General features: G+C 45.5%; 1 protein-coding gene across 1 annotated transcript; it reads right to left on the minus strand.

The window, feature by feature from the left end:
- Positions 1-1,255: 1,255 nt before the first annotated feature.
- Positions 1,256-24,095, minus strand: LOC115194406 (large neutral amino acids transporter small subunit 2). The gene is made up of 11 exons (XM_029754080.1): positions 23,030-24,095; positions 17,591-17,795; positions 15,741-15,892; positions 7,505-7,630; positions 6,096-6,249; positions 5,422-5,545; positions 4,957-5,060; positions 4,385-4,481; positions 3,959-4,108; positions 3,573-3,750; positions 1,256-2,998 (listed from the first exon to the last, which is right to left on the minus strand). The coding sequence occupies exons 1-11, from the start codon at positions 23,166-23,168 to the stop codon at positions 2,835-2,837; spliced, it is 1,593 nt and encodes a 530-aa protein (XP_029609940.1). The 5' UTR covers positions 23,169-24,095; the 3' UTR covers positions 1,256-2,834.
- Between the last annotated feature and the right edge of the window lie 1,025 nt (positions 24,096-25,120).

Below are 25,120 nucleotides of genomic sequence, written 5' to 3' on the forward strand. Positions count from 1 at the left end.
ACATAGCAATCTGATGCCCCACAGACCATTTGATGACTTAACACACAGCCTTCGGTTGATTGACCATTTGATGACTTAACACACAACCATCGGTTGATGGGAAGGCAACATCCGCAACGTAGTCGGCCTTGGAACTCGACCTTCCACCTCTGAACCGTGTGATCCTTAAATCTTCCCATGGACAACACAGATTACGATCCATACCATGACCTTTGACTTGTGTTAGCACTGCAGAGAGCAAACTGTCCCTATACAAACTGGTTGACTTATCAGAAACCTGTATCTGTACATATTACCTTCACTGACCTGTCATATACTGGACAGTATGTGTGTCTAAGACCCAAATCAGTATTTGCAACTGCATCCATGACATTCTTCTTGTGTCTGTGTGATCATTAACATTATGTCCAATGGTCATTTAATGTGATTTTAGTGGGATTATGTGTGTCTGTGTGTATAAATGTATGAATGATTAAGACGTGTAGAGGAATGACATCTTCACTGCACTTGACAGAGGTCTTAAGATAAATTGGTTGATTCCCATGAAGCCACCCCTCTATAGAAACCTACCTAGGGCTCAATTCAGTCCGTGATTTAAATTTAAAGGTCATTTCCGATTGAGCCGACATATGCAGAGTTTACTGTGAACGCAGTCTCTGCGAACGCGGGGGAACAGTGCCTTTTCATTGACATTTCGCTATAGCGCTGAACTTCCGCACTACGGATTGAATCGAGCCCTTATATGTTCATTGGCTGCATGGAGATAAAGCAGTCGGAATGTCCTGAGAACGCCTCAAACTGGTCATACAAACTGTAGAAGAGGAGTGTGTGTGTTCCAAAGGTCCAATAGCAAGGACATAGTGGGTATACTGGGCCACACAACCATCTATGGTATAGCTATACATTACAGTTACCTGACAATAAACATATCATTTCTGGTTAATATAGGGGTGCAAATTTAAATCCCTGAAGGCTTTAACACCACATGTGACTGTACATGTATATCACTCCACTACAGGGCGGCAGGTAGCCTAGCGATTAAGGACGTTGGGGCTGTAACCGAAAGGTTGCTGGTTGGAATCCATGGGCCGACTACGTGAACAATCTGTCGATGTGCCCTTGAGCAAGGCAACTAACTCTAATTGCTCTGGATAAGAGCGCCTGCTAAAATGTAAACGTCTCCAATGATAGTTTTTATATTATGATCAATTATATTTATTAAAACACCCCTAAATAAAGCACTATCAAACTTTTATAGAGTGGATTTATAGATTTGTTTTAATTTACAAAAATACTGAATTAACCTCATGATAGACATTGACATTAAAACACAGGAACACTACTGGTTGGCCTCATTCACAACATTACAGTACGCTTAGCTACACATGATTAAACTTGTGTCAATTCTCTCCGCGTAGGTTCACGTGTGTTTGTGTGCATGTGAGTTTGCGCATGTCTGGTCAATATTGTGGAGAACCCTACTCAAAATGCTCTTCAGAGTCTGCTAGCCTACCCCTATATTTTCAAAGACTTCTCTGTTTGTTAGTATCTGTAAAGGTTTAGCACTGTAGTCAGTCTGTACTGCAAGTCTTTCATTGAGCAGGCGGTCCATCTGTAGAGTTGATTGTCTGTCTTTAATGAAATCTTTCTCAGGTGTCCAGTAAAATGAAGTCACTGAGTCAAAGTGGAATATTCAAAATGGCCACTCCATTCTTTTTTTTCTTCAACATTAAATGTTTTCTTAGCTCTTTAAAAATATCAGAATAAAATAATCTGTCAACATCAATGATAACAAAAATAGGCCAATACCTAAGTACAGAATATATCAGAATTAGAGTGATAAAAGAGTTGATTTTGCACCAGGCAAGGATCTGACAGGCACTGAACCAGATTACCCATAGGCTCTTAAATGTATACCTCCGCTGTTGCATGATGTTGAATAGAAAAAAAACACACACTAAAACTAACATAATAAAACTAAAATAATAACAATGACACATGATATAAACAATTATCACAGATATAAAACACATTTTGGAATCACAGTTGTTAAAATTAAAAAACACAGACAGTATTTAGTGTATTTGACATAGAACATGAAATGAATTGATATTAATTTGATGTTTTTGACGATCAAAAAATCCAGCTTTGGTGTGTTTTCAGTAAGACAAGGCAAATTCAAAAGGTGGCAAAAAAGAAATACAAACTGACACAAGCAATACTGATGATGAATCTGCCACAGTACACTATGAGTACTTTAAAATGGCCGCCACTCTCTCACTCATGGAGTGTGTGGAGGAAGAGGAGGAAGATGAAAAAGAAGAGGAGGGGGAAGAAAAAGAGGAATCCTTATTATTGTCAAGTGGGTAAATAAAAAAAAACGAGGGGATGAAAAGAGGTGTGTATCTGTGAGGATGTCAGGTTGGATATGTCTTCTACAATAAGCAGCATCGAAAGGAGGCAGACTAAAATGTAATGACCAGATATGGTCTATAATCTTCCCTCTCCCCTAAATGTTTCTCTCCTCCTCCTTCCCACCTCCTCTCACCCCCTCCCACCTCCTTCTCCTCCTTTTCTCTATTTGGCACAGCATTCGTGATTGAAACAAAGCTACAATCAGACGTCTGAACACATTAAAATAACAGGGTGTGTCACTGAATGTTTCCAAGTCTGTGAGGGTGTGGGTGTTAACTCCCCTCTGCCATAGTGATATACCTGAAACTTTGACTACCTCAACGAGAGTGTGTTTCTCTGAGTTTGTGTGTGTCTGTGTGTGTATGGTGAGGCGTTGGGTGGTGGTGGGTGTTGGGGGGGGGGGTAGTCAAGGTGTGTGTTCAGCAGTCTGCAGACTTTTGTGTCTCGCCGTCCTCCTGCGAGAGAGGAGCCCGCGACTCCTTCAGTTGCTCGCACTCCTCCCCGCTCCCTGCCTCCTCGCCTCCCTTCGTCTCCCCTGGATACACCACCACACAGAACTTCTGGCCCAGGTAGGTCATCTTGGCTGGAGAGAGACAAGAGGAGAGGTTAGGATACTAGTCTAGAGTACAACAGTATAGTAAACGCCCAGTAGATACAGAGAGAAGCCAAGGGAGTTAATACAGTGTAAGGAGTCATAGGGAAGAGAGCCACGAGTCAGAAGAAGAATCCGTGTTCGTAAGTGATATCTTGTGAATCAACATTCATAATGTCATGTGACTAGAAAGCCAGTCATTTGAATAATAATAACAACAATGCTTTTGAAAGTTGAACGTTGCCACAAGCAGCACCGCAGATATTGAGATGAGTGAGATGCAAGTCTTTGCTCTCACACAGTCGCACACAGCTTCATGCTGTTCACAGGGTGGTAGACAGGGCACCAAAACGGCGGAGAAGTTGAGCCTCGCACTTCAACGCTCTTAGTTGTTGACCCACTATGCTGTTCACTTTCTGAAACTCCGTCATATTGCTGAGTCTACCTTTAATGACGTTCCAGGCCATCCTTGTCAATACGAAGTTATTCTTAACTGACTTGCCTGCTAAAATAAAAGGTTAAATAAATAAATCAAGTTGAAGGAATTTGAACGAGGCTGCCGTACCAACGAAGGTGTTGAAGCACTCAGGCTTGTTGTCCCAGTAGACACCCAGGAAGTAGACAGGTACTCCAGTCAGCATGATAGCCATACCGAGGCCACACACCACGGGCTCAGAGTACAGGGAGAAGATGAGCAGGAAGGCCCAGAACAACAGATAGATCACAGGCCATGCCAGACTGATCTGTAGGAGGGAGAGAGACAGATCGTGGAGTCAGTCATTATGCTAACCACAATAAGAATGCATATAATAGGCCCTCGAATACCTCGGGTCAGATTGACTAAACATTGAGAACATAACAAAAAGGTCAAATAAAAACGTTGGAGAAAGTCTAGCCCCTGTAGAACTTAATAGAACCCAATGCCAGGAATGGGTCTCCTAGGAAACTCACCCTGATTGGTCGGTGCATGTCGGGTTGCTTGATGCGCAGCACAATCTGCCCGGCAACAGTGACCCCGTAGAAGAGGTAGTTGATAAAGCCCACGTAGTTGATGAGGGTGTACATGTCACTGGTGCACAGCATCAGCAGGGTGGACAGACACTGGGGCAGGGAGGGAGAGAGGGATAGAGGTTAGAGGGTATCAGATTGCTTACTCGAAGCTTCTCACTGGGCACAGACGTCAGTTTAACGTCTATTCCACGTTGGTTCAACGTAATTTCGTTGAAATGACGTGAAAACATTGATTCAACCAGTGTGTTCCCAGTGGGTTGTGACAGTGACATTTTAAAGGCTGGCTTCATTGAACTTTATATTTGTGGTATGGACAGGGAAATTGGTAAACAGTCTGAGATAGAGGAGGACGGAGTTGGTACGCACAGTGAAGAGCAGAGCAGGGATGGGGGTGCAGCGCTTCACATGGATCATAGCCAGGAGACTGGGGAGGTGGCCCTCTCTGGCTCCAGCAAAGAACAACCTGTTAGAGAGAAAGAGAGAGAAAGAGAGAGAGACAGATAATCAGAACGAACACCAATTTAATCTGCAACACAAAATACTGTAAATCACTGTAGAGGAATACATGGTGGTATAAAGGTCTGGTACAGACGTACAGTAAGAGTTCCTAGTCAGAGATTCAGACGAGAAATAGAAATACTGTAGAATTAGACATAAGGAGAGATCAGCAGATAAACCCTGGTTGTTAAAGGAGAGATCAGCAGATAAACCCTGGTTGTTAAAGGAGCGATCAGCAGATAAACCCTGGTTGTTAAAGGAGCGATCAGCAGATAAACCCTGGTTGTTAAAGGAGAGATCAGCAGATAAACCCTGGTTGTTAAAGGAGAGATCAGCAGACAAACCCTGGTTGTTAAAGGAGAGATCAGCAGATAAACCCTGGTTGTTAAAGGAGAGATCAGCAGATAAACCCTGGTTGTTAAAGGGATGTTGACACTGACCGTGAGGAGGTGAAGAGGGATCCGTTGACCCCTCCGAAGGTGGACAGAGCTACAGAGATGGGCATGATCCACGACATCACTCCCAGCAGCTTTTCACCAAACGTCTGGAGGGAGGGAGGGAGGGAGGGAGGGGAGAGAGAGGGAGGGAGGGAGAGAGAGAGGGAGAGAGGGAGGGGGAAAGAGATGGTTAAACACACACTCAGACATTCAATGAACTGATGCATAGCTACATAAATATCACAAACATGTTTATATACTAAAATTTAAAAAAGAGTGGAAGATTGATACTTATTGATTATGTTACTGTGATGATTCTACACGCTTCAATACTCAAAGTTGAATTTGAAGCGCATTAACTCTTAGTGACCAGAAGGGGCCGCCAGAGGCCTTTTGCAATACTGAATATGAATAAACCCAGAGTCCATGTGTCTGCTTTCTGACAGGGTGATGGGTGGAGCTACTCACCACGGCAACAGCGTTGGAGGCCAGCAGCTCCTGAGGACTCATGGCGGTGACGTAGGCGATGTTGGCGAACACGTAGACGAACGTCACCAAGGGGATGGAGATGAAGATGGCGCGAGGAAGATTCCTAGAATAGAGAGAGGAATGGAGGGATGGGGAGAAATAAGTAAAATATCTATTATCTTTACCACTACCTACATGTACAAATGACCTCGACTAACCTGACTCGGTACCAGGACACCCTGTATATAGCCTCATTACTGTTATGTCATTTTATTGTGTTACTTTTTATAAAAAATGTTACCTTAGTTTATTTAGTAAATATTTTCTTAACTCTATTTCTTGAACTGCATTGTTGGTTAAGGGCTCATAAGTAAGTATTTCACGGTAAGGTCTACTACACCTGTTGTATTCGGCGCATGTGACAAATGCGATTTGATTTGATTTGGTGCACAACTTTTGACCAGAGCCCTATGTGCCCAATAAAATACTGCACTATAAAGGGAACAGTGTGCCATTTGGGAGGCAAGCGTGTACTAATTGATGGTATTACACGTAGCGGTAGACAAGCTCCTCAGTGACGTAGTGACAGAGCCCCATGTGCCCTGGTCCAAAGTAGTGCACTACAAAGAGAACAGGGTGCCATTTGGGAGGCACTAATAATGGTAGTGTCTTACACATAGGGGTCAACCAGCTCCTCGGTGACGTAGTTGAGGAAGTTCCATCCCCCGTAGGCGAAGGAGCCTTGTAGAAAGGCCAGGGCTATCAGTCCCACATCGTACTCCTGGAAGGGCTCGAAGGCATTCGCTGGCTCCAGCCAATAGTACTCTCCTGGAGGAGAAGAGAGGACCCGAGGCTTTAGAATTACGATGATGTAGGGTTTGGAGGAAATGTTCATCTGTTTGAAGTTGGTCAACTGCTGTTACAGCAACGCAGATCAATAAACACAGCCAGGTCACACATGGCATAACAATGAGGTGTGAGACAGACAGACAGACAGACAGACAGACAGACAGACAGACAGACAGACAGACAGACAGACAGACAGACAGACAGACAGACAGACAGACAGACAGACAGACAGACAGACAGACAGGCAGGCAGGCAGGCAGGCAGGCAGGCAGACAGACAGACAGACAGACAGACAGACAGACAGACAGACAGACAGACAGACAGACAGACAGACAGACAGACAGACAGACAGGCAGACAGGCAGACAGGCAGACAGGCAGACAGGCAGACAGACAGCATGTACTATTGGTTTGTACAACATGTCTGCTTCGTAGCCCAACCCATCTGTCTGTCTTCTTTCCCCTGGCTCACCTTTTTGTTGGCATGCCAATATGAACACGACATGTCTCTCTCTCTTCCTCTCTCTCTCTAACTCCCTGTCTCTCTCTCCCTCTCCCCCCTTCCATCTCTCTCTGGTGGGTGACTCTCCCATACTCTCACCCATTATGTTCTAACACCAACACTCAGAATCCTCCTCTCCTCTCCTCTCCTCTCCTCTCCTCTCCTCTCCTCTCCTCTCCTCTCCTCTCCTCTCCTCTCCTCTCCTCTCCTCTCCTCTCTCTGTGCCCACAGCCCTATTGTCACGGTTGTCTCTGTCCGTCTCGCTCATAACTGAGCCTCACGACTGTTATGATAACTAATCCACAGAGACACGCTGGGATGGAAACTACATTAAAACCCTATTAGCTCTGTGAGTTTTACCATAGGGAGGCTATGGTAACGTCTCAAATGGCACCCCTATTCCCTATGTTGTGCACTACTTTTGACCAGGGTCCGTTGGGCTCTGAATAAAAGTAGTGTACTATATAGGGAATAGGGTGCCATTTGGGCCTCAGGTTTTGCGTCCCCAGTGACCCAGTGATGGGATGTCAGTGGGGTTTTGTGTCTCTGTGTCTCTGGATCGAGAGAGAGATTAGAAAGATGCAGAGGCACAGATGGTGTAGGGACACACACGTATTGACACGCGCACACACACACACACACACACACAGACGCACACACACGCACACGCACACACATACACACACACACACACACACACACACATACACACACAGACGGAACCTAGTCCTACCCTTGCAGATCTGCACGATACCCATGATAATGATGAGAGCCAGGGCCAGCAGCTTGCCGGCTGTGAAGATGTCCTGGACTCTGGTGGCCCATCGCACACTGGAGCAGTTCACCCACGTCAACAACACTGTGAGAGAGAGAGAGAGAGAGAGACAGAGAGAATGTTATTATCGATTAAATATGCCGTTATTTCACGTTTCAAGTTGATGCCACGATGCCCCTGTACTGCGCGCGTCTGAGTGATGGAAGCGAGGAGAACAGGCCGTGGCTCAGCTGGCTGAGGTCCCTGATGATCGTCCTGGCCTTCCTGAGACACCTGGCGTTGTAGGTGTCCTGGAGGGAAGGCAGTGAGCACCCGGGGGTGCGTTGGGTTGTGCGTACCACCCGCCGCAGTGCCTCGCGCTCAGCGGCGGTGGAGTTGTCGTACCAGGTGTTTTTACTGTGGCAATATAAGACAGGGACTTATAATGCCACGAAAGCTTGTTGAATTAAATTGCGAGAAACATTACCGAGATCAACACAATACAATTCACACTGGGCGTTGTGTTCCATCCATTCATGTCCTCCGCTGCTCTCTGCTACATCAGACTACTGAGAATAACAGAGGAACACAATGGTGATTCCCAGTACAATAAACAACACTGCAGACTGGAGGAATTCTCACCAACTCAGTGTAGAATTGTTGCTAACAATGTACAAAGGTGGACGTACAGTGCACAGCTACACTACATTCGCCCTCTGCTCTGCTCTGTTCTTGCCTTTGAAGGCTTTATAACAGTAATCAGTGAGCGCGTTGGACACATACAGTAGGTAGCGGTGATAGTACTATAAATAACGATGTAAGGAGAGAGGGATAGAGGGAGAAAGAGATTGAGAAACGGATAGATATAGCGGTATCAGGTGGATGGACAAATAGAAAGAGGGCGAAGAAGGTGTGTGGGGGGGGGGTTGTGTGTGTGTGCGTGTCTGTGTGTGTGGCGGAAGTTACAGTAACACACATTGTGTTGCAACTGGCGTGACGTGTCATAAAAGGTGAAAGGCACGCAGCAACATCTCTGTACTATCACAATGAACTCTGACCCCGCTCTCCTTGCTTATCAACTTCTCTGCTAAAATGACAAGGACCACACCCCAAAGACCTACGGGTCTGAGTTTATCCACAGACACTGGCTGGGCGTTCAGCCTGTCTGTTCTGCAATCTGTCGCACCTTCACGTTTGGGTAAAAATCTGTCGTTCTACCCCTGAGCAAGGCAGTTAACCCACTGTTCCCAGGGTGCCGAAGACGTGGATGTCGATTACGGCAGCCCCCCTCACCGCTCTGATTCAGAGGGGTTGGGTTAAATGCAGAAGACACATTTCAGTTGAATGGATTTAGTTGTACACCTGACTAGGCATCTCCCTTTTTTTTCTCCCTCTCTTAATACAGCACCACAGTACATTACATCAGGAAGGGCCTGCGATAGACCAGCGTCCTGTCCAGGGTGTGTACATCAAGCTGCCTCACGCTGCCTTGGCTACTTACTTACTAGGTTAATGCTAAACACGATGGTATTGAATTCTAGAGTGTAGTGGGGGCGACAGGTAGCCTCGCGGTTAGCATTGGCCTAGTAACCAAAAGGTTGCTAGTTCGAATCCCCCAGCCGATAAAGTGAAGCATACGTCGATGTGCCCTTGAGCAAGGCACTTAAAGGAATAATCCAGTCAAAACCTATATTTTGGTATTCTGTTCATTAGTCCACTGTTGATACAGTCCCAAAATGTTATCCATGTCAGAAATCAAGTTTTCAAGATAAAGCATTTTCAAAAAGCTAATTGTCACTTATCACATCACCATGATGATGCAGATGCATTATTATTGGTGCAGACAGAGGCAGCAGTCGGGGCTGAATAAGGTTTACAGGACCCTCTAACGACCCTGTTGTTGCACACATGACATTACACACACATGACATTACACACACATGACATTACACACGCATGACATTACACACGCATGACATTACACACACATGACATTACACACGCATGACATTACACACACATGACATTACACACACATGACATTACACACACACATTACACACACATCACATTACACACACATGACATTACACACACATGACATTACACACACATGACATTACACACACATGACATTACGCACGCATGACATTACACACACATGACATTACACACACATGACATTACACACACATCACATTAGACACACATCACATTACACACACATGACATTACACACACATGACATTACACACACATCACATTACACACACATGACATTACACACACATGACATTACACACACATGACATTACACACACATGACATTACACACACATGACATTACACACACATCACATTACACACACATCACATTACACACACATCACATTACACACACATCACATTACACACACATGACATTACACACACATCACATTACACACACATGACATTACACACACATCACATTACACACACATCAGATTAGAAATACCTCTGAGCTTATCTGTTCTGGTCAGTCTGCCAAGGAACAGAGACAGGCTGGCTACTCAGCCAGACAGAGACGGAGAGAGGAGGAGGAGAGGAGGAGGAGAGGAGTAGGGGGTGGGAGAGGAGGAGGAGGTGGGGTGGGAGGGTTGTTCATAGTTTATAGTTGTAAAAGAGTGTATGGTGTTTAGCGGTTTGGGGAAAGGAAAGGGGGGGAGTGCAAGGGAAGGGGTAGGGGGATGTATGGCCTGATCTGTGGATATGTTGTCAGCTGGTAACACACAGTTAGCTGGTCCCAGGTCTGTGCTTTAGCTCCTCTACAAGACAGAAGTTAACTAAAGCACATAAAGTGTAGATCTGGGATCAGGCTAACACAAACTGCGCCTACACTACATGGGAGTAGGAGCTGAGCATTGTGTGTGTGTGTGTGTGTGTGTGTGTGTGTGTGTGTGTGTGTGTGTGTGTGTGTGTGTGTGTGTGTGTGTGTGTGTGTGTGTGTAATAAAGAACATACAGCACAGATGCACTCTCTCGCAAGGTGACGCCAAGCAGCAAGTGTGTTTGCAATCCTCTACAGTAACAATAACCTATGTAATGGAAGATATCTGTGAGATTTCTGAAATATGCCTGACAGCGCAGTTATATCCACGTTGCAGCACATTAAAAAAATATATACATTTGACCTGTGCTGGGAACAGTGCAGGGAACATTCTAAATCACTCCAACTGAATCTCATCGTCCCGTGAATAAAAACAACATGAATCCTACTCCCATTCCCCCTCTGTTCTATATGTGGTCTGAATAAGAGGAACATCCACTGGTTAACACCTGGGAAACAGTTTGTTACTGAGCACACACTGGAACATGCTGAGAAGCTCCATAACATGACTGTTCAATAACACGACAACACGCAACCCCGCTCCAGGCCACGGAGACGGAGGGGTGGAGGGGGGGGGGGGGGGGGCTGGCCTGCAACATGTTTTTGAAACTCAACACTTTTCTAATGTTTCCTCATTGCTGCAGCAGCAGTCTGTCCCAGTGACCAGCGAATGGTTAGTGGTTGTGCGTTTAGAAAAACATGAGTGGGGGCCCAGGAGGGGGAGGGGATCAAGGCAACTCAAGAAAACAAACAGTATATACATACATACATACATATATATATATATATATACTTTATTGTCGTTTCTTGTGTATAGTCAGCAAAAGTGGTCACACAGCACCATATACAGGTACAGCAAAACCCCACCATCTATGCCTGCTATAGATACAAATGTAGGATTTCATTTGTTCACTCTTCTGTTGATGGGCAGGAAATGCAAATTTGTTGTGCATTTGATTTTTAAAAAGGCTTCTAAAGTTTGTGATTTCCACTTTGAAAATTCAGACTTGATTTGCCCAAACGAAAAATGTATCAACTCCTACAACAATGTCCATTAATTATAATCCACATAATAATTCACATTTCCTGAGGCTGAAGGATTATTTTCCTGCTGTAGCAAACTGCCTCAAATGAAGATCCTACTGTATTATTGACTGTATGTTTGTTTATTCCATGTGTAACTCTGTGTTGTTGTTTGTGTCGCACCGCTTTGCTTTATCTTGGCCAGGTCGCAGTTGTAAATGAGAACTTGTTCTCAACTAGCCTACCTGGTTAAATAAAGGTGAAATAAAAATGTAAAAAAAAACGTCTGTAGCATATCATTTTTCAAGGGCTACTTCGCTGTACTCTAAGAAACGGAGGAAAATAATATCTGGACTCTCCCGACTCTCCTAGACACATGAAACCCCCTTGTATAGCACAACATACAGAATGTCCCTGAAACCACCGTCCGAGATACAGAGAATCAGACTGTACCGTACATGCAGGGCCACAAAGAAACCTAAAACAACAGAGACGGAGGAAGAGGAGGAACAGCAGAAAGAGGAGGAACAGAGAGAGACGGAAGAGGAGCATGAAAAAGAAGGACAGCGAGAGAGAGGAACGTGTCCTAAAGTAACCCTTCACCCAGTTTGCTTATTTTCCGCCGCTGGCTGTAAGAGGAACAACAGCAGAACAACAGCAGAACAACAGCAGAACAACAGCAGAACAACAGCAGAACAACAGCAGAACGCAGGAGAATAAGTTGGTCAAAAACAACAACAGTGACGCTGAGCTCGACATTCTGCTTGACAACATCTGACCAATTCGTTTGGAGGAAACACACATTAGGGCTATCGCCTCGGGCCAATCAGATCGCAGTGTTCTAAAACTATTGCACATCATCATCGGCCAAGGAAAATGAATCTTTCTGGCAAGTCTCAACACATCTTTCCCCAGAGGCATAATGGATTGCATAAGGCTTCAGGGAAGAAAACAGGTACATTATGTACATGTACGAGTGCTGGTCTGGGATCAGTTTAGCCCTTTAGATTGTTCGATTATCATCATTTTATGGACAGGGAGGACCTGATCCTCGATCAGCACTTCTATACTCTGAGAATCTTTGTGAATACAACGCCCCCAGATCTTCTCTAATTACTGAAACAATCCCAGCTGTGTGACTGGGTTGACGATCGGGATGGCACAAAGACGCCCACAGGGAGTCTGTCTGTCTGCACCGCCAAGCTATCTTAGTATCCTGCTCTATGGCTGAACTGAAAAACATCAGGGCAACAGAATAGCCACAGGTGCATTCCAGCTAAAGTGGGTACTAGGCTTGAATGGTGACACGAAAGAACAGTTTCCACACAGCAATTATTCGTTAGTAACAATCGAGCCAGTTACAAAAAACTATTGATGAGATCAACTCATAAAAAAATATCATTAAACAGTTCTTATGGGTTTTGGGGAAAGATTTCGCAGACAGAAGAAAACATATTGAAGCTATCTGGGAGGTTGTTGTTGCTTTCACAAACTAGCTTCACACTGTCTGTCTATCTCTCTCTCCCCCCATCTTTCTCTCTCTCTCTCACTCTCTCTGACTCTCTTTCTCCCCATCTCTTTCTCTCTCTCTCTCTGACTCTCTTTCTCCCCATCTCTTTCTCTCTCTCTCTCTCACTCTCTTTCTCCCCATCTCTTTCTCTCTCTCTCTCTCACTCTCTGACTCTCTCTCCCCATCTCTCTCCCCCTGTCACTCTGACTCTCTCTCTCCCCATCTCTCTCTCTCTCTTTCTCCCCATCTCTCTCTCTCTCTCTCTCTCTCTCTCTCTCTCTCTCTCTCACTCTCTCTCCCCATCTCTCTCTCTCTCTCTCTCTCTCTCTCTCTGTCACTCTTTGACTCTCTCTGACTTTCTCTCCCCATCTCTCTTTCTCTCTCTGTCACTCTCTGACTCTCTCTACCCATCTCTCTCTCTCTCTCTCTCTCTCTGTGTCACTCTCTGACTCTCTCTCCCCATCTCTCTGACTCTCTCTCCCCATCTCTCTCTCTGACTCTCTCTCTCCCCATCTCGCTCTCTCTCTGACTCTCTCTCTCCCCATCTCTCTCTCTCTCTGACTCTCTCTCTCTGACTCTCTCTCTCCCCATCTCTCTCTCTCTCTCTGACTCTCTCTCTCCCCATCTCTCTCTCTCTCTGTCTCTCTCTGCCTGTCTGAGCCCACCTTGTGGTATTTGGGCTACGTGTGTGAGGTTTGTAGAGAAGTCTGTCACCAACACTCTCTCCTGCTCTGCTACCTCTTTTTCTTACATGTTCTTTGACCGTGAGCCACAAGTGGATGTTACTGAAAGAACAGAAGAGAAAGTATGGCAGGAGGAGGATGTGAGCGAGAGACAGAGAGGAAGAGAGAGAGAGCAAGAGACATGACGAGAGCGCGCGAGAGAGATGAAGAGAGATAAAAAGAGAGAGATGGAGAGATGAAGAGAGATGAAGAGAAAGACAGAGCGAGCGAGAGAAAGATGGAGAGACTTCTATGAGTGTTACTGTTCATTTTTATTGTTTATTTCACTTTTGTATATTATCTACTTCACTTGCTTTGGCAATGTTAACATATGTTTCCCATGCCAATAAACCCCCTTGAATTGAATTGAGAGAGAGAGAGATGAAGAGAGATGAAGAGAGAGACAGAGAGAGACAGAGAGAGACAGAGACAGAGAGAGAGAGAGATGAATAGAGAGAGAGCGAGAGAGATGAAGAGAGAGACAGAGCTAGAGAGAGATGAATAGAGAGAGAGAGCGAGAGAGATGAAGAGAGAGAGAGCGAGAGAGATGAAGAGAGACGAAGAGTGAGAGAGACAGAGCGAAAGAGATGACGAGAGAGAGAGAGCGAGAGATGGAGAGAGAGAGCGAGACGGAGAGAGCGAAAGAGATGAAGAGAGAGAGAGAGATGAGAGAGATGGAGAGAGAGAGAGAGAGAGAGGGAGAGAGAGAGGGAGAGAGAGAGAGAGAGAGAATACCTGACCACAGTGACTGACTCAAAATTAAGGAAAGCTTTGACTATGTACAGACTCAGTGAGCATAGCCTTGCTATTGAGAGAGGTCGCTGTAGGCTCAGTGTAAACTGAGCTGCACTTCCTAACCTCCTGACAAATGTATGACCATATTAGAGACACATATTTCCCACAGATTACACAGACCCACATAAAAAAAATTTAAAAATCCAATTTTTATAAACTCCCATATCTACTGGGTGAAATACCACAGTGTGCCATCACAGCAGCAAGATTTGTGACCTGTTGCCACAAGAAAAGGGCAACCAGCGAAGAACAAACACCATTGTAAATACAACCCATATTTATGTTCATTTATTTTCCCTTTGTACTTTAACTATTTGCCCATCGTTACAACACTGTTTATAGACATAATATGACATTTGAAATGTCTCTATTATTTTGGAACTCGAGTGTAATGTTTTCTGTTCCTTTTTATTGTTTATTTCACTTTTGTTTATCCACATTTCACTTGCTTTGGCAATGTAAACATGTTTCCCATGCCAATAAAGCCCCTTCAAATGAATTGAATTGAGAGAGACAGACACAGAGAGAGAGAGAGACAAAGACACAGAGAGAGAGAGAGAGAGAGAGAGAGAGAGAGAGAGAGAGAGAGAGAGATGAAGAGAGAGAGAGAGAGAGAGAGAGAGAGATGAAGAGAGAGAGATGAAGAGAGAAAGTGTGTGTGAAGGGTGAGTGAACCAGAAAGAGACCCAGGTTAAATTCAACCTCACGAAGTTGTTCCCCACTTTTTGCCCTCCTTCACTCTCCTTCACAGATATGATTGAATAAGTGAAAGCAATACAACGTAGACTAGATGTAGCTACTGCTTGCACCGATTCCAGTTTTCTCAGATCTGTGAAGGAACAATCTGTTGATGTTTTACTCCTCTCTCTTTCGCGTGTCCTTTTCCCGCCCTTTCCACTCTTCCTGCAGGAAGAGGCGCTACTACTACACCAATACAACAGAATCTTATGGGTTTCCTACAAACAACAAATCTTTGGCATGCAGAGAGTTGACAAAACACAGAGTAGAGAACAAACCAATCTGAGTTGTCAAAGTAAGGCTAAAATAGTTTTTAAGACTTGTAGTAATTGTAGCATAGAAGTGCATTATCATTGCACAGCTAAACATGAAAAAAACGTATTTAACAAAAACTCTCTCTCTTTCACTCTTGTTTCTATCTTTCTCTCTCTCTGTCACTCTCTGTCACTCTCTCTCTCTGTCACTCTCTCACATTCAATCCATTCAACATTTCAATACCCTTCCACCCCCCCCATCCCCCCCCTCCTCCACCTCTCCCTCCAGGGTACAGGGTACTCACGTAGGCAGACGCCGGCCAGCAGGCGCAGACCGTTCTCTGGGGGGAAGCAGGTTGGGAAGAGGGGCTGTAGGACGTAGTTGGAGAAGGTGAGGGCGATCACCGCCTGGTTGGTGGGGTAGATCACCAGCACCGCGATCCACAGACGCAGGAACCTAGAGGAAGAGGAGGGAGGGAGGAAGGGAGGGAGGAAGAGAGATGGAGGGAGAGGAGGGAAATGGAGGGAGAGGAGAGGAAGGGGTAAATTAGGGTTATGAACAGCATGTAGACACTGACGTATGTACGTGCACGCACATACACACACACACACACACGTCCGTGCACACACACACACAGATAGTGTGTTTAAAACATAGAGTAGGACGGGATAACAATGTATTGTATAAATCATGAAGGGGCAGAGCTACTCTTAGAGGGATAGAGGTCCCTCCCTCCCTCCCTCACTCCCTCACTCACTCACTCCCTCACTCACTCACTCCCTCACTCACTCACTCACTCCCTCCCTCCCTCACTCACTCACTCACTCACTCACTCACTCACTCACTCACTCACTCACTCACTCACTCCCTCCCTCCCTCCCTCCCTCCCTCCCTCCCTCCCTCACTCACTCACTCCCTCCCTCCCTCCCTCTCTCCCTCACCCACCCACTCACTCCCTCCCTCCCTCCCTCCCTCAGAGAGTGGATGTGTGTGTGTTAAGGAGGGGGCAGTGATATTTATCTGACTAGAGGAGGAGGAGGCCACATCAGAACATGGTTTTTCCCAAAATTCTCCACCAGCTTCTGGAGCGGTCATTATGCTTCGCTGCGTTCCCCATCTTAGCCTGGCTGTTACTCACAAAAACGGTGTGTGTGTGTGAGCCGGTGTTGAGCCAGAGTGTGTCTATGTGTGTGTTAACAAAATGTTCACAAGGCAACACGTCTGTAAGATTAAAGTAAAGCCCCAAAGCTGAGCCCTCAGTTAAGGAATTGATTTGCTGGCCTTCCCTGTAGCTCAGTTGGTAGAGCATGGTGTTTGCAACACCAGGGTTGTGGGTTCGATTCCCACGGGGGGCCAGCACAGAAAAAAAAAAAAATAATGTATGAAATGTATGCATTCACTACTGTAAGTCGCTCTGGATAAGACTGTCTGCTAAATGACGTAAAATGTAACAATGTGTGATAGTATTTCATCAGGACTGAGTGTCAGCACCACCATGGCTAGTACTGGAATGCCTGGCCTGACATCCCCACGCCAATGGGGTGAGCACATCCACAAACACCTATGGAGAGTCTCTGCGGAAGAGTCCACCCCCCCGGCAACGCAGGGGTGTTGCTATCAACAACCTTGTTTCTGCTGTACCCTCTGACTCCTACACAGTACACCATCAAAACAAACACTCCTTGATTGTAACTTGGTATCACAGAGAGAAGGAAACAGTATGTGCCCCGAAGAACTTCAAACCTAAACATCTGAGGCATCTGGAGGAAACAGTCCCGAGACCCATTCTAACATACTAAACAAAGCCTTCAAACAGAGAATATGAGTTAGTTCTGGGTAAAACTTTGTTTCATTTTAAACCTCTCATTGATCTACAGACGGGACACTAACAATAGTCTGAGGTGTTTTGGTCTGGGTGAATTCCTCTCTGAAAATACTCTTGATACAAAATGGATCCAGACTGTTACAACACAAGATCTGTGTGTGTTTACCGTCTGGGCGAACACTACAAACACATTAATCAATGTGGACAAAGGATTGGTGATCCGTCCTGGACAGAAGATACCAGAGAGGATAAGAATGAGTGAGTGAGTTAGATCAGTGAATACAGTGGTGGGTCAAAGGTCACCAAGCACCATAGATCCAGCCACTCACCCTGCCAGTCCTCCGAAGATGTCCTTGACGTATGCGTAGTCTCCCCCTGACTTGGGGATGGTGACACCCAGCTCGGCGTAGCACAGCGCCCCGATGGCCGTGATGATGCCGGTGACGATCCACACGATCAGCGCCAGACCCACCGAACTGGCGTTCTCCATCACGCCCTTAGGGCTGACGAAGATCCCCGACCCGATGATGTTACCTGGGATAGAGAGAAGAAGAGGGGATGGTTATTGAAGTGACACCAATAGCTATTTGGTACCGAGGAGAAAGGGGGGGGGGGGTTATTAGCGTGACACCAGTGTCATTCACAGGCAGGAAGAGCTGAAGGGGGATGGAGACATTAGAGAACATGAGTTCCACCATCTAATAACGATGGGAGAAGGGAATGTTATTGACGTGACACCAGCATTAGTCACAGGTTTTGCAATCAGGAGATCAATTGGGGGGAACAGAGTGGAAGCAACGGAGACAGTTTAAAGAGGGATTCTAAACAATGTGTGTAACAAAAGCACAGTTCAGAATCCCTAATCCAATCATGAGCGTGCTCTATACCGCTGAGAGACAACACCATGTTACCAGACCCAGAGGAGGAGGAGGTTCTGACCCAGAAGTTCCATGAACACATCTGATTGCTCAGCCTTTTAGCTGATTTCCTAGAGAAGAGAAGGAGGGCAATAAAGGAGGGAGACAAACAGAATGTTGGGATTTAAAGAGTGGTGTAGTGGAAAATGGATGACAGAGGGCAAATGTGAGGACGAAGGAGACAGATAAAGTAGAAGAAAGAGAGAGAGAGAGACAAAGAGAGAGGAGAGAATTTAATTTTAACAGCAGTGAGCAGCCAGCCAGCAGACAGTGGAAACGCAATGTGCTGAGTTAGCACTGAGGATGAGAAGACACAGAGAGAGAGAGAGAGAGTGAGTGAGTGTGAGAGTGAGTGAGTGAGTGAGTGAGAGAGAGAGAGAGAGAGAGAGAGAGAGAGAGAGAGAGAGATAGAGATAGAGAGAGAGAGAGAGAAAGGGGGGAGAGGTGAGAGTGTGTGTGTGTGTGTGTGTGTGTGTGTATGTGTACTAAGGAGGCCCCTACACTACATCAGAACAATGCCCTGACAGCCTATATAAGCATCAGACTGGCAGTCAGTTTATAGAGCTAGGAAACATGAAAGAGACAGTGTGTGTGTGTGTGTGTGTGTTAGGTTAGACTTGGTTTAGATGACAGGTTAACTACTCACACCCCATCAGAGATCTGACGAAGCAGTTGGGGTCAGAGGTCGGGGCTTGAGAATCAGATTCAGCTGACTGATTGGCTCATAAACCTTGACAGCGAATGGCTCGCCAGGGCTAAAGATCGTGCATTAGAACTTGCAGAGTCAGAGTGGACTGAGGAGAATACACAGTACAAAAGCCAAAGGTATTGATATAGACTTTTTGAATAGGGTTTGTGTGTGTGTGTTCTCTTTTACTTCAACATTCTCTACAGGTAAGTACATAACATGTGTGCAGACAGTGTCTGGAGGCACTAACCTACACACACACGAGCATTTAAATGCTCCATATGCATCCTGAACTGTACTCGCTGGTGCACTTAGGTAACGTTGACTTAATGGCTGAAGGGTAAAGAAGGATACATCTCAACCTTGACTAAAGAAGGCGACTGCTTCCAGTTAGTTGACTACATCTTTGGTACTGTGCAGTCAGTGTACCAACTTTACAAGGCTTCAGTTCAGCAACTTTGTGTGTGACCCTTGGATGGTGAGACAATGAGAGGGGACTGGGTTAGGTTATAGGGTGACTGGTGAGACAATGAGAGGGGACTGGGTTAGGTTATAGGGTGACTGGTGAGACAATGAGAGGGGACTGGGTTAGGTTATAGGGTGACTGGTGAGACAATGAGAGGGGACTGGGTTAGGTTATAGGGTGACTGGTGAGACAATGAGAGGGGACTGGGTTAGGTTATAGGGTGACTGGTGAGACAATGAGAGGGGACTGGGTTAGGTTATAGGGTGACTGGTGAGACAATGAGAGGGGACTGGGTTAGGTTATAGGGTGACTGGTGAGACAATGAGAGGGGACTGGGTTAGGTTATAGGGTGACTGGTGAGACAATGAGAGGGGACTGGGTTAGGTTATAGGGTGACTGGTGAGACAATGAGAGGGGACTGGGTTAGGTTATAGGGTGACTGGTGAGACAATGAGAGGGAACTGGGTTAGGTTATTGGGTGACTGGTGAGACAATGAGAGGGGACTGGTAGGATTGGTGTAGTCATTGGCTGGAGGTAGTTTCCACCATTGTTCACGCCATGAAGGGGAGTTTGCATCCACACACTTTGAGAGAACGGTGGAGAACTGGGAATGAAACCTAAAGGTCTCTGTAAGCACTAGAACAAGTAAGAACCAAACCCAGCATGTGTAATCTGCAGGAGAATGTACACTAAAACATCACTGGCCTCAAACAATGCTGGTAGGCCTACAGCTCAGACAAAGCTGTTCATGTCATGTGCTAGGCTTACTTACTCAGACACAGGTTGCGTCCCAATTGGCACCCTATTCCCCAACACGGTGCCCTACTTTGTAGGGAATAGGGTGCCATTTGAGACGCAGACAGTGCTTACTTCAGCCTTATGATCCCCTTTCATGAACAATGTGCTGTGTAGTGTGTCCCAGTCTACTGCCCCCTTACCAGAGGCAGGGCCCTTAACCAGAGCTCCCAAGCTCCAAGCTGTGATGAACTGACAAGCATCCCACAAAAACACAGACAGGTGAACGCTGAGCACAGATGTAATGTGCACAAGGCTCTCCGAGACCTACACTAATGGTTAAGGTTAGGAAGCTGATCCTAGACCTGTACCAAGGGGACTTCAACCCAGAGAGTAGCGCTACAGCTGTGAGCGGGTTCTGTGGTATTACAAAGACCAGGGAGATTAGCGCATTTTCACTTCCTCCCTGTCCCTAAAGCCCTCTACAAACTGCCCAGCTGAGGCAACCTGCTGCTTGGACACTGTCCAGAAGCTCTCCGAGGACATACACACACACACACACGCAAACACACACACACACGCACGCACGCACGCACACACACACACACACACACACACACACACACACACACACACACACACACACACACACACACACACACACACAACCTCAGAGAGCGCTGCCAATTAGCACTTATCATTACAGCAGTGCCCAGCTTTGAGTTTAATGGGCCCAGAGTAAAAGAGGTGAAGAATGAAGAATGAAATAATGTTAGAAGGAATGAAAGGAGGAGGGGGAGGTGAAGAATGTGGTGAGCTGCTGCAATCCCCATCATCCACCCACCTGACTGTCACTCCTACCTGCTGACTCTGATTAGGCCACCTCCCCCACCTCACTCCCCTTAGTCTCCCCTCCTCACCGCCCTCACCCCTCACCCAGAAGGGGGTGAAGGTGGACTCACAATAGATCTGACTGACTGTACCTTTAGCTCATAACCCCCCCCCCCCCAGCCCCCTTCAAGGGAACAGAGAACAAAGGCTGAGGGAAGAGTTGGAACATGGCAGTTTGAGTTCAGTCATCTGACGATAAGGCCTCGCACGTGAGATAAGAGGAGAGATCAGGGTTGTGTTCATTTGGCATGGAACGGAAGAAAACATTCAAACAGGGAGGGACAGCACCTGAACTTATGCAATAAGAAACGTTTGTTTTCGTCTTCTGTTGCAAACCATTTTGCTTCGGTGTGCATTAATGAATATGGCCCAGATGTGTTCGTGAAAGAGTGACCTTACTGTAGACTAGTGTGTCATAATGACATGTAGGCTACTATGGTAATCATTGGCTTGCTCTTTTAAAGCTTCATGATTGGGGTTAAATGTTGTGGGTTAAACTGTTAATGATATCTGGAAGATGAAGAACCTATGGACTGGGTGGGAGCAATTCACACCTCTAGTCTGTTCACTCTTTTGCATTTAAAAACAACAAGGGCTGCGACCCAAGTGGCACCATATCCCCTATATAGTGCACCACTTTGGGCCATGGCCCATAGAGCTCTGGTCAAAAGTAATGCACTTTAAGAATAGGCTGCTATTTTAGTTTTTGAACCGTTCTGTTTTAATGATGGCGAGTCTAGTATTTATGTTGGAGATGAATGGATGATATTTGAATGGGGGAGAGTCTATGGGGCAGATGTCAGGACATAGGGGCTCTCTTCATACAGGCTCATTCAATAGAGCTCAAAGGAAAGGTCTACCATGGGCCTACCCTTCAATATCTGCTTTATTTGCTGTTAGCTGTAACTCTCTCTCTCTCTCTCTCTCTCTCTCTCTCTCTCTGTCTCTCTCTCTCCCATCTCCCATCTCCCTCAAGGCTGAAAGACCAGAGACCACACCACTAATTCACCTGGACCTCACAACAACAAATCCTCTGTCTGTGTATCGATCTACACAGCAGCTCAGATGGGCTTTACAGTGATTTACAATTACACTCCATCTATAGGATCTATCTATAGGCTGTAAGTGCAGGGCTATACAGTGCCACCATTTTACTCGCATATGCGCCTCAAATTTTTTGCATTGTGCTCCTAATTTCCTTTGTGCGCGCCTACATTTTTCAACTGGTGCATACACATGCTCCTTGTAAAAAAAAGCCCGGCCCCGATGTGTTTGAATGATCACTTTGGATGATCACTTCCACTAAGCATAAACTAAGTGGCTCTGATCATAAGTATTGGTAAACAGATTTACAAGTGATATAAGCCTAGTTCGGTGGTTACATGGGTTTTCACTTTCTAATGGTAATGATGGTGTAATTACTTGGAACTACAAAGAAATTGTAAATGTGACAAAGTGTTGCTTTTTCTTGAAATTACAGCTCAGAGCTCAGACATCTTAATTTACAGCAATGATGGAGATAATGTCCTGACAGTTTCCGTTTGGGCTGAAGATTAAAGAGATGATCAAAGTGTTGCTGATTAACTGACTAACGAACTCACAGCGAGAGAATGAATTGAACTGAATGACTGGTAACTGCTGAAGTGATGCAATAGCCATCAACGAGAATTAGCCTACATTAGAAGATGTTTAAAATGATCCACTAATAAGGTTCCATTTTGAGTAAGTGGGAGAGCGACCTTATGCCACCCAAACAAAATGTTATTCATAATGTTTATGCCATACTTAAAAGCAGCTCTCAGCTACTCTGAGCAGTGGTCAGTCCAATTCACTTTCATAGCACTGGTTTTCGAACTAGTTATGGACGAACGCACACACACACACACACACACACACACACACACACACTTTCTTTGAGTCAGTGTACCTAAAGCTCAGGTGGGTCACAGTAGGCTAATATACAAAATTAACTACGCCTATTAATAACTTATTCGCAAACCAGCCTTTGCAAATACACATGAACATTATTAGAGACATTATCCATTCCAATGTTTGATTTTTGACACTTACCAACAATAATTCCGCAGGCGCTCACAAGGCCGATCTCTTTCTTCAGAGCCACCCCTCCTCCTGACTCCTTCCCGGACTCGGAGACGGCATCCCCGCCAGACGCGGCTGCGCTGCCCCGTTGCCTTGGTCCGTTCGTCATTTTGGTGATAGAGTTGTTCAGTCCTCGCTGTGACACTTGCTGCTGCAGCTGTATGCCTGTGGTCGCTCTAAATTGATAGCTGAAGAGCACTTGGACGTAGGGGCTCAATGTGCGCTTCGGTAAGACCACACACCACACTTCACAACACTTCGCCCAAAGGTGTCGAAGATGAGTAGATACAAGTAATTGTTTACTTGTTGCTGTATTCTGGTGTAGCCTATTCAACACCTCGCGAATTGAATTGAGCCTTCAGATGTTATGGGCAACACACTGCCACAAATAGTTAATTTATATAACAATAAATCAGTGCACTTACACGTTATGTAAACTTTGTTTTTAAACCTGTATTCTCATGTTGCTGTTGTCCAGAATACCATTGTATTTGCTGTTTGAATGTTGCACTCGCGCGCTACCTGAGCGCTTAGGAAATTGCAACTAGGTCGCCTACCTAATCAGTTTATAAAATATGAAAAATGCCTAGTTTGCACTGCGGGCAACGACAACAAAAACATGCGATAACAGCTTTTTATCTCGTATTGACCGTTAACGCGACTGTCTAATTTGAGTAACAAAGTTGTGATATTTCACAGGTAATCTATTTTAATTGTTAGAGATATGACAACAAAAAAAACGTATTGTTGAAAATATATAACCAAATAAGTAACAGGTATTCAATAGTCCATTTAGTGAACAAGAATGGCGTATTCCAGTGACATACTGCGAAAGAACCCTTCTGTCACAAAATATTCGTTTTGAAACAAAACTAAAACGTCTTTCACTGCTTCCTTGCCTACAGGTGAGAGCTCCAGAGACCCGACTTAGAGCATACCGTTACGCACAATTAAAACTGGTTGAAAAACACAACTGTGTGAACATGTCCTTTCTGGTCTTCAGCGGTATCCTTGCAGCTTGGTTTGACTAAACAATGAGCAAGATATTGGGTAAATATACATGTCCCCTTCATATTATGGGTACAGTAGGACCGCCCCTTTCCACACTAGCCCCTCCTCTTCTAACGACAAGGCTTTTCTTCCATCAGTTCAGCCTGTTCCATATACCCTTCCCCTCCTCCCCATATTCAAGTAATCGGCTTTTCCTCAACCCCCCCTCTGCTCCATACAGTACACCCCGAAGAAAACACCACACAAACATAGTGGAATACTACACAAACTCTCTCTCCCCCTTTCTCTCTCTCCCCCTTTCTTTCTCTCTCTTTCTCTCTCTATCTCTCTCACTCCTTCTTTCTCTCTTTCTCTTTCTCTCCCTCTCACTCACACCTGACCCTAAATGTAGCACGTTCACTTGCACCTCTAGTGTTTGCTGGTGGTGTAGTAGGTATACCATTAGCCTACATACATAAATATGACATTTACATAAGTATTCAGACTCTTTACTCAGTACTTTGTTGAAGCACTTTTGGCAGCGATTACAGCATCTATTCTTCTTGGGTATGCTTGGCACACCTTTATTTGGGGAGTTTCTCTAATTCTTCTCTGCAGACCCTCTGAAGCTCTGTCAGGTTGGATGGGGAGCATTGCTGAACAGCTACTTTTCGGGTTTCTCCAGAGATGTTCGATTTGGTTCAAGTTTGGGTTCTGGCTGGGCCACTCAAGGACATTAAGAGACGTGTCCCGAAGCCACTCCTGCGTTATCTTGGCTGTGTGTTTCACAGGCGTCAGAATGAGTAGACCAAGGTGCAGCGTGGAATATGTTCATCTTGAGTTTAATGAAGAAATGAACACTTTACAAATTAAACAAGAAATGACAGCTGACAGTTCTGTCAGGTACTTACAACTAAACAGAAAACAACTACCCACAAACCCCAAAGGAAAAACAGGCAGCCTAAGTATGATTCCTAATCAGAGACAACGATAGACAGCTGCCTCTGGTTAGGAACCATACTCGGCCCAACACAAAGAAATACAAAACATAGAATGCCCACCCACCTATCA

Source organism: Salmo trutta, chromosome 5 (assembly GCF_901001165.1).
Source record: "Salmo trutta chromosome 5, fSalTru1.1, whole genome shotgun sequence".
NCBI lineage: Eukaryota > Metazoa > Chordata > Actinopteri > Salmoniformes > Salmonidae > Salmo > Salmo trutta.

What these genes read in the sequence shown, in the direction of transcription:
- LOC115194406 (XM_029754080.1), bottom strand. Translation starts at nt 23,168, where the DNA reads ATGACGAACGGACCAAGGCAACGGGGCAGCGCAGCCGCGTCTGGCGGG. An exon ending in CGCCTGCGGAATTATTGTTG is followed by an intron (nt 17,796 to 23,029) that starts GTAAGTGTCAAA and finishes TCTCTATCCCAG; the next exon opens with GTAACATCATCGGGTCGGGG. An exon ending in TATCGTGCAGATCTGCAAGG is followed by an intron (nt 6,250 to 7,504) that starts GTAGGACTAGGT and finishes CTTCTCCTCCAG; the next exon opens with GAGAGTACTATTGGCTGGAG.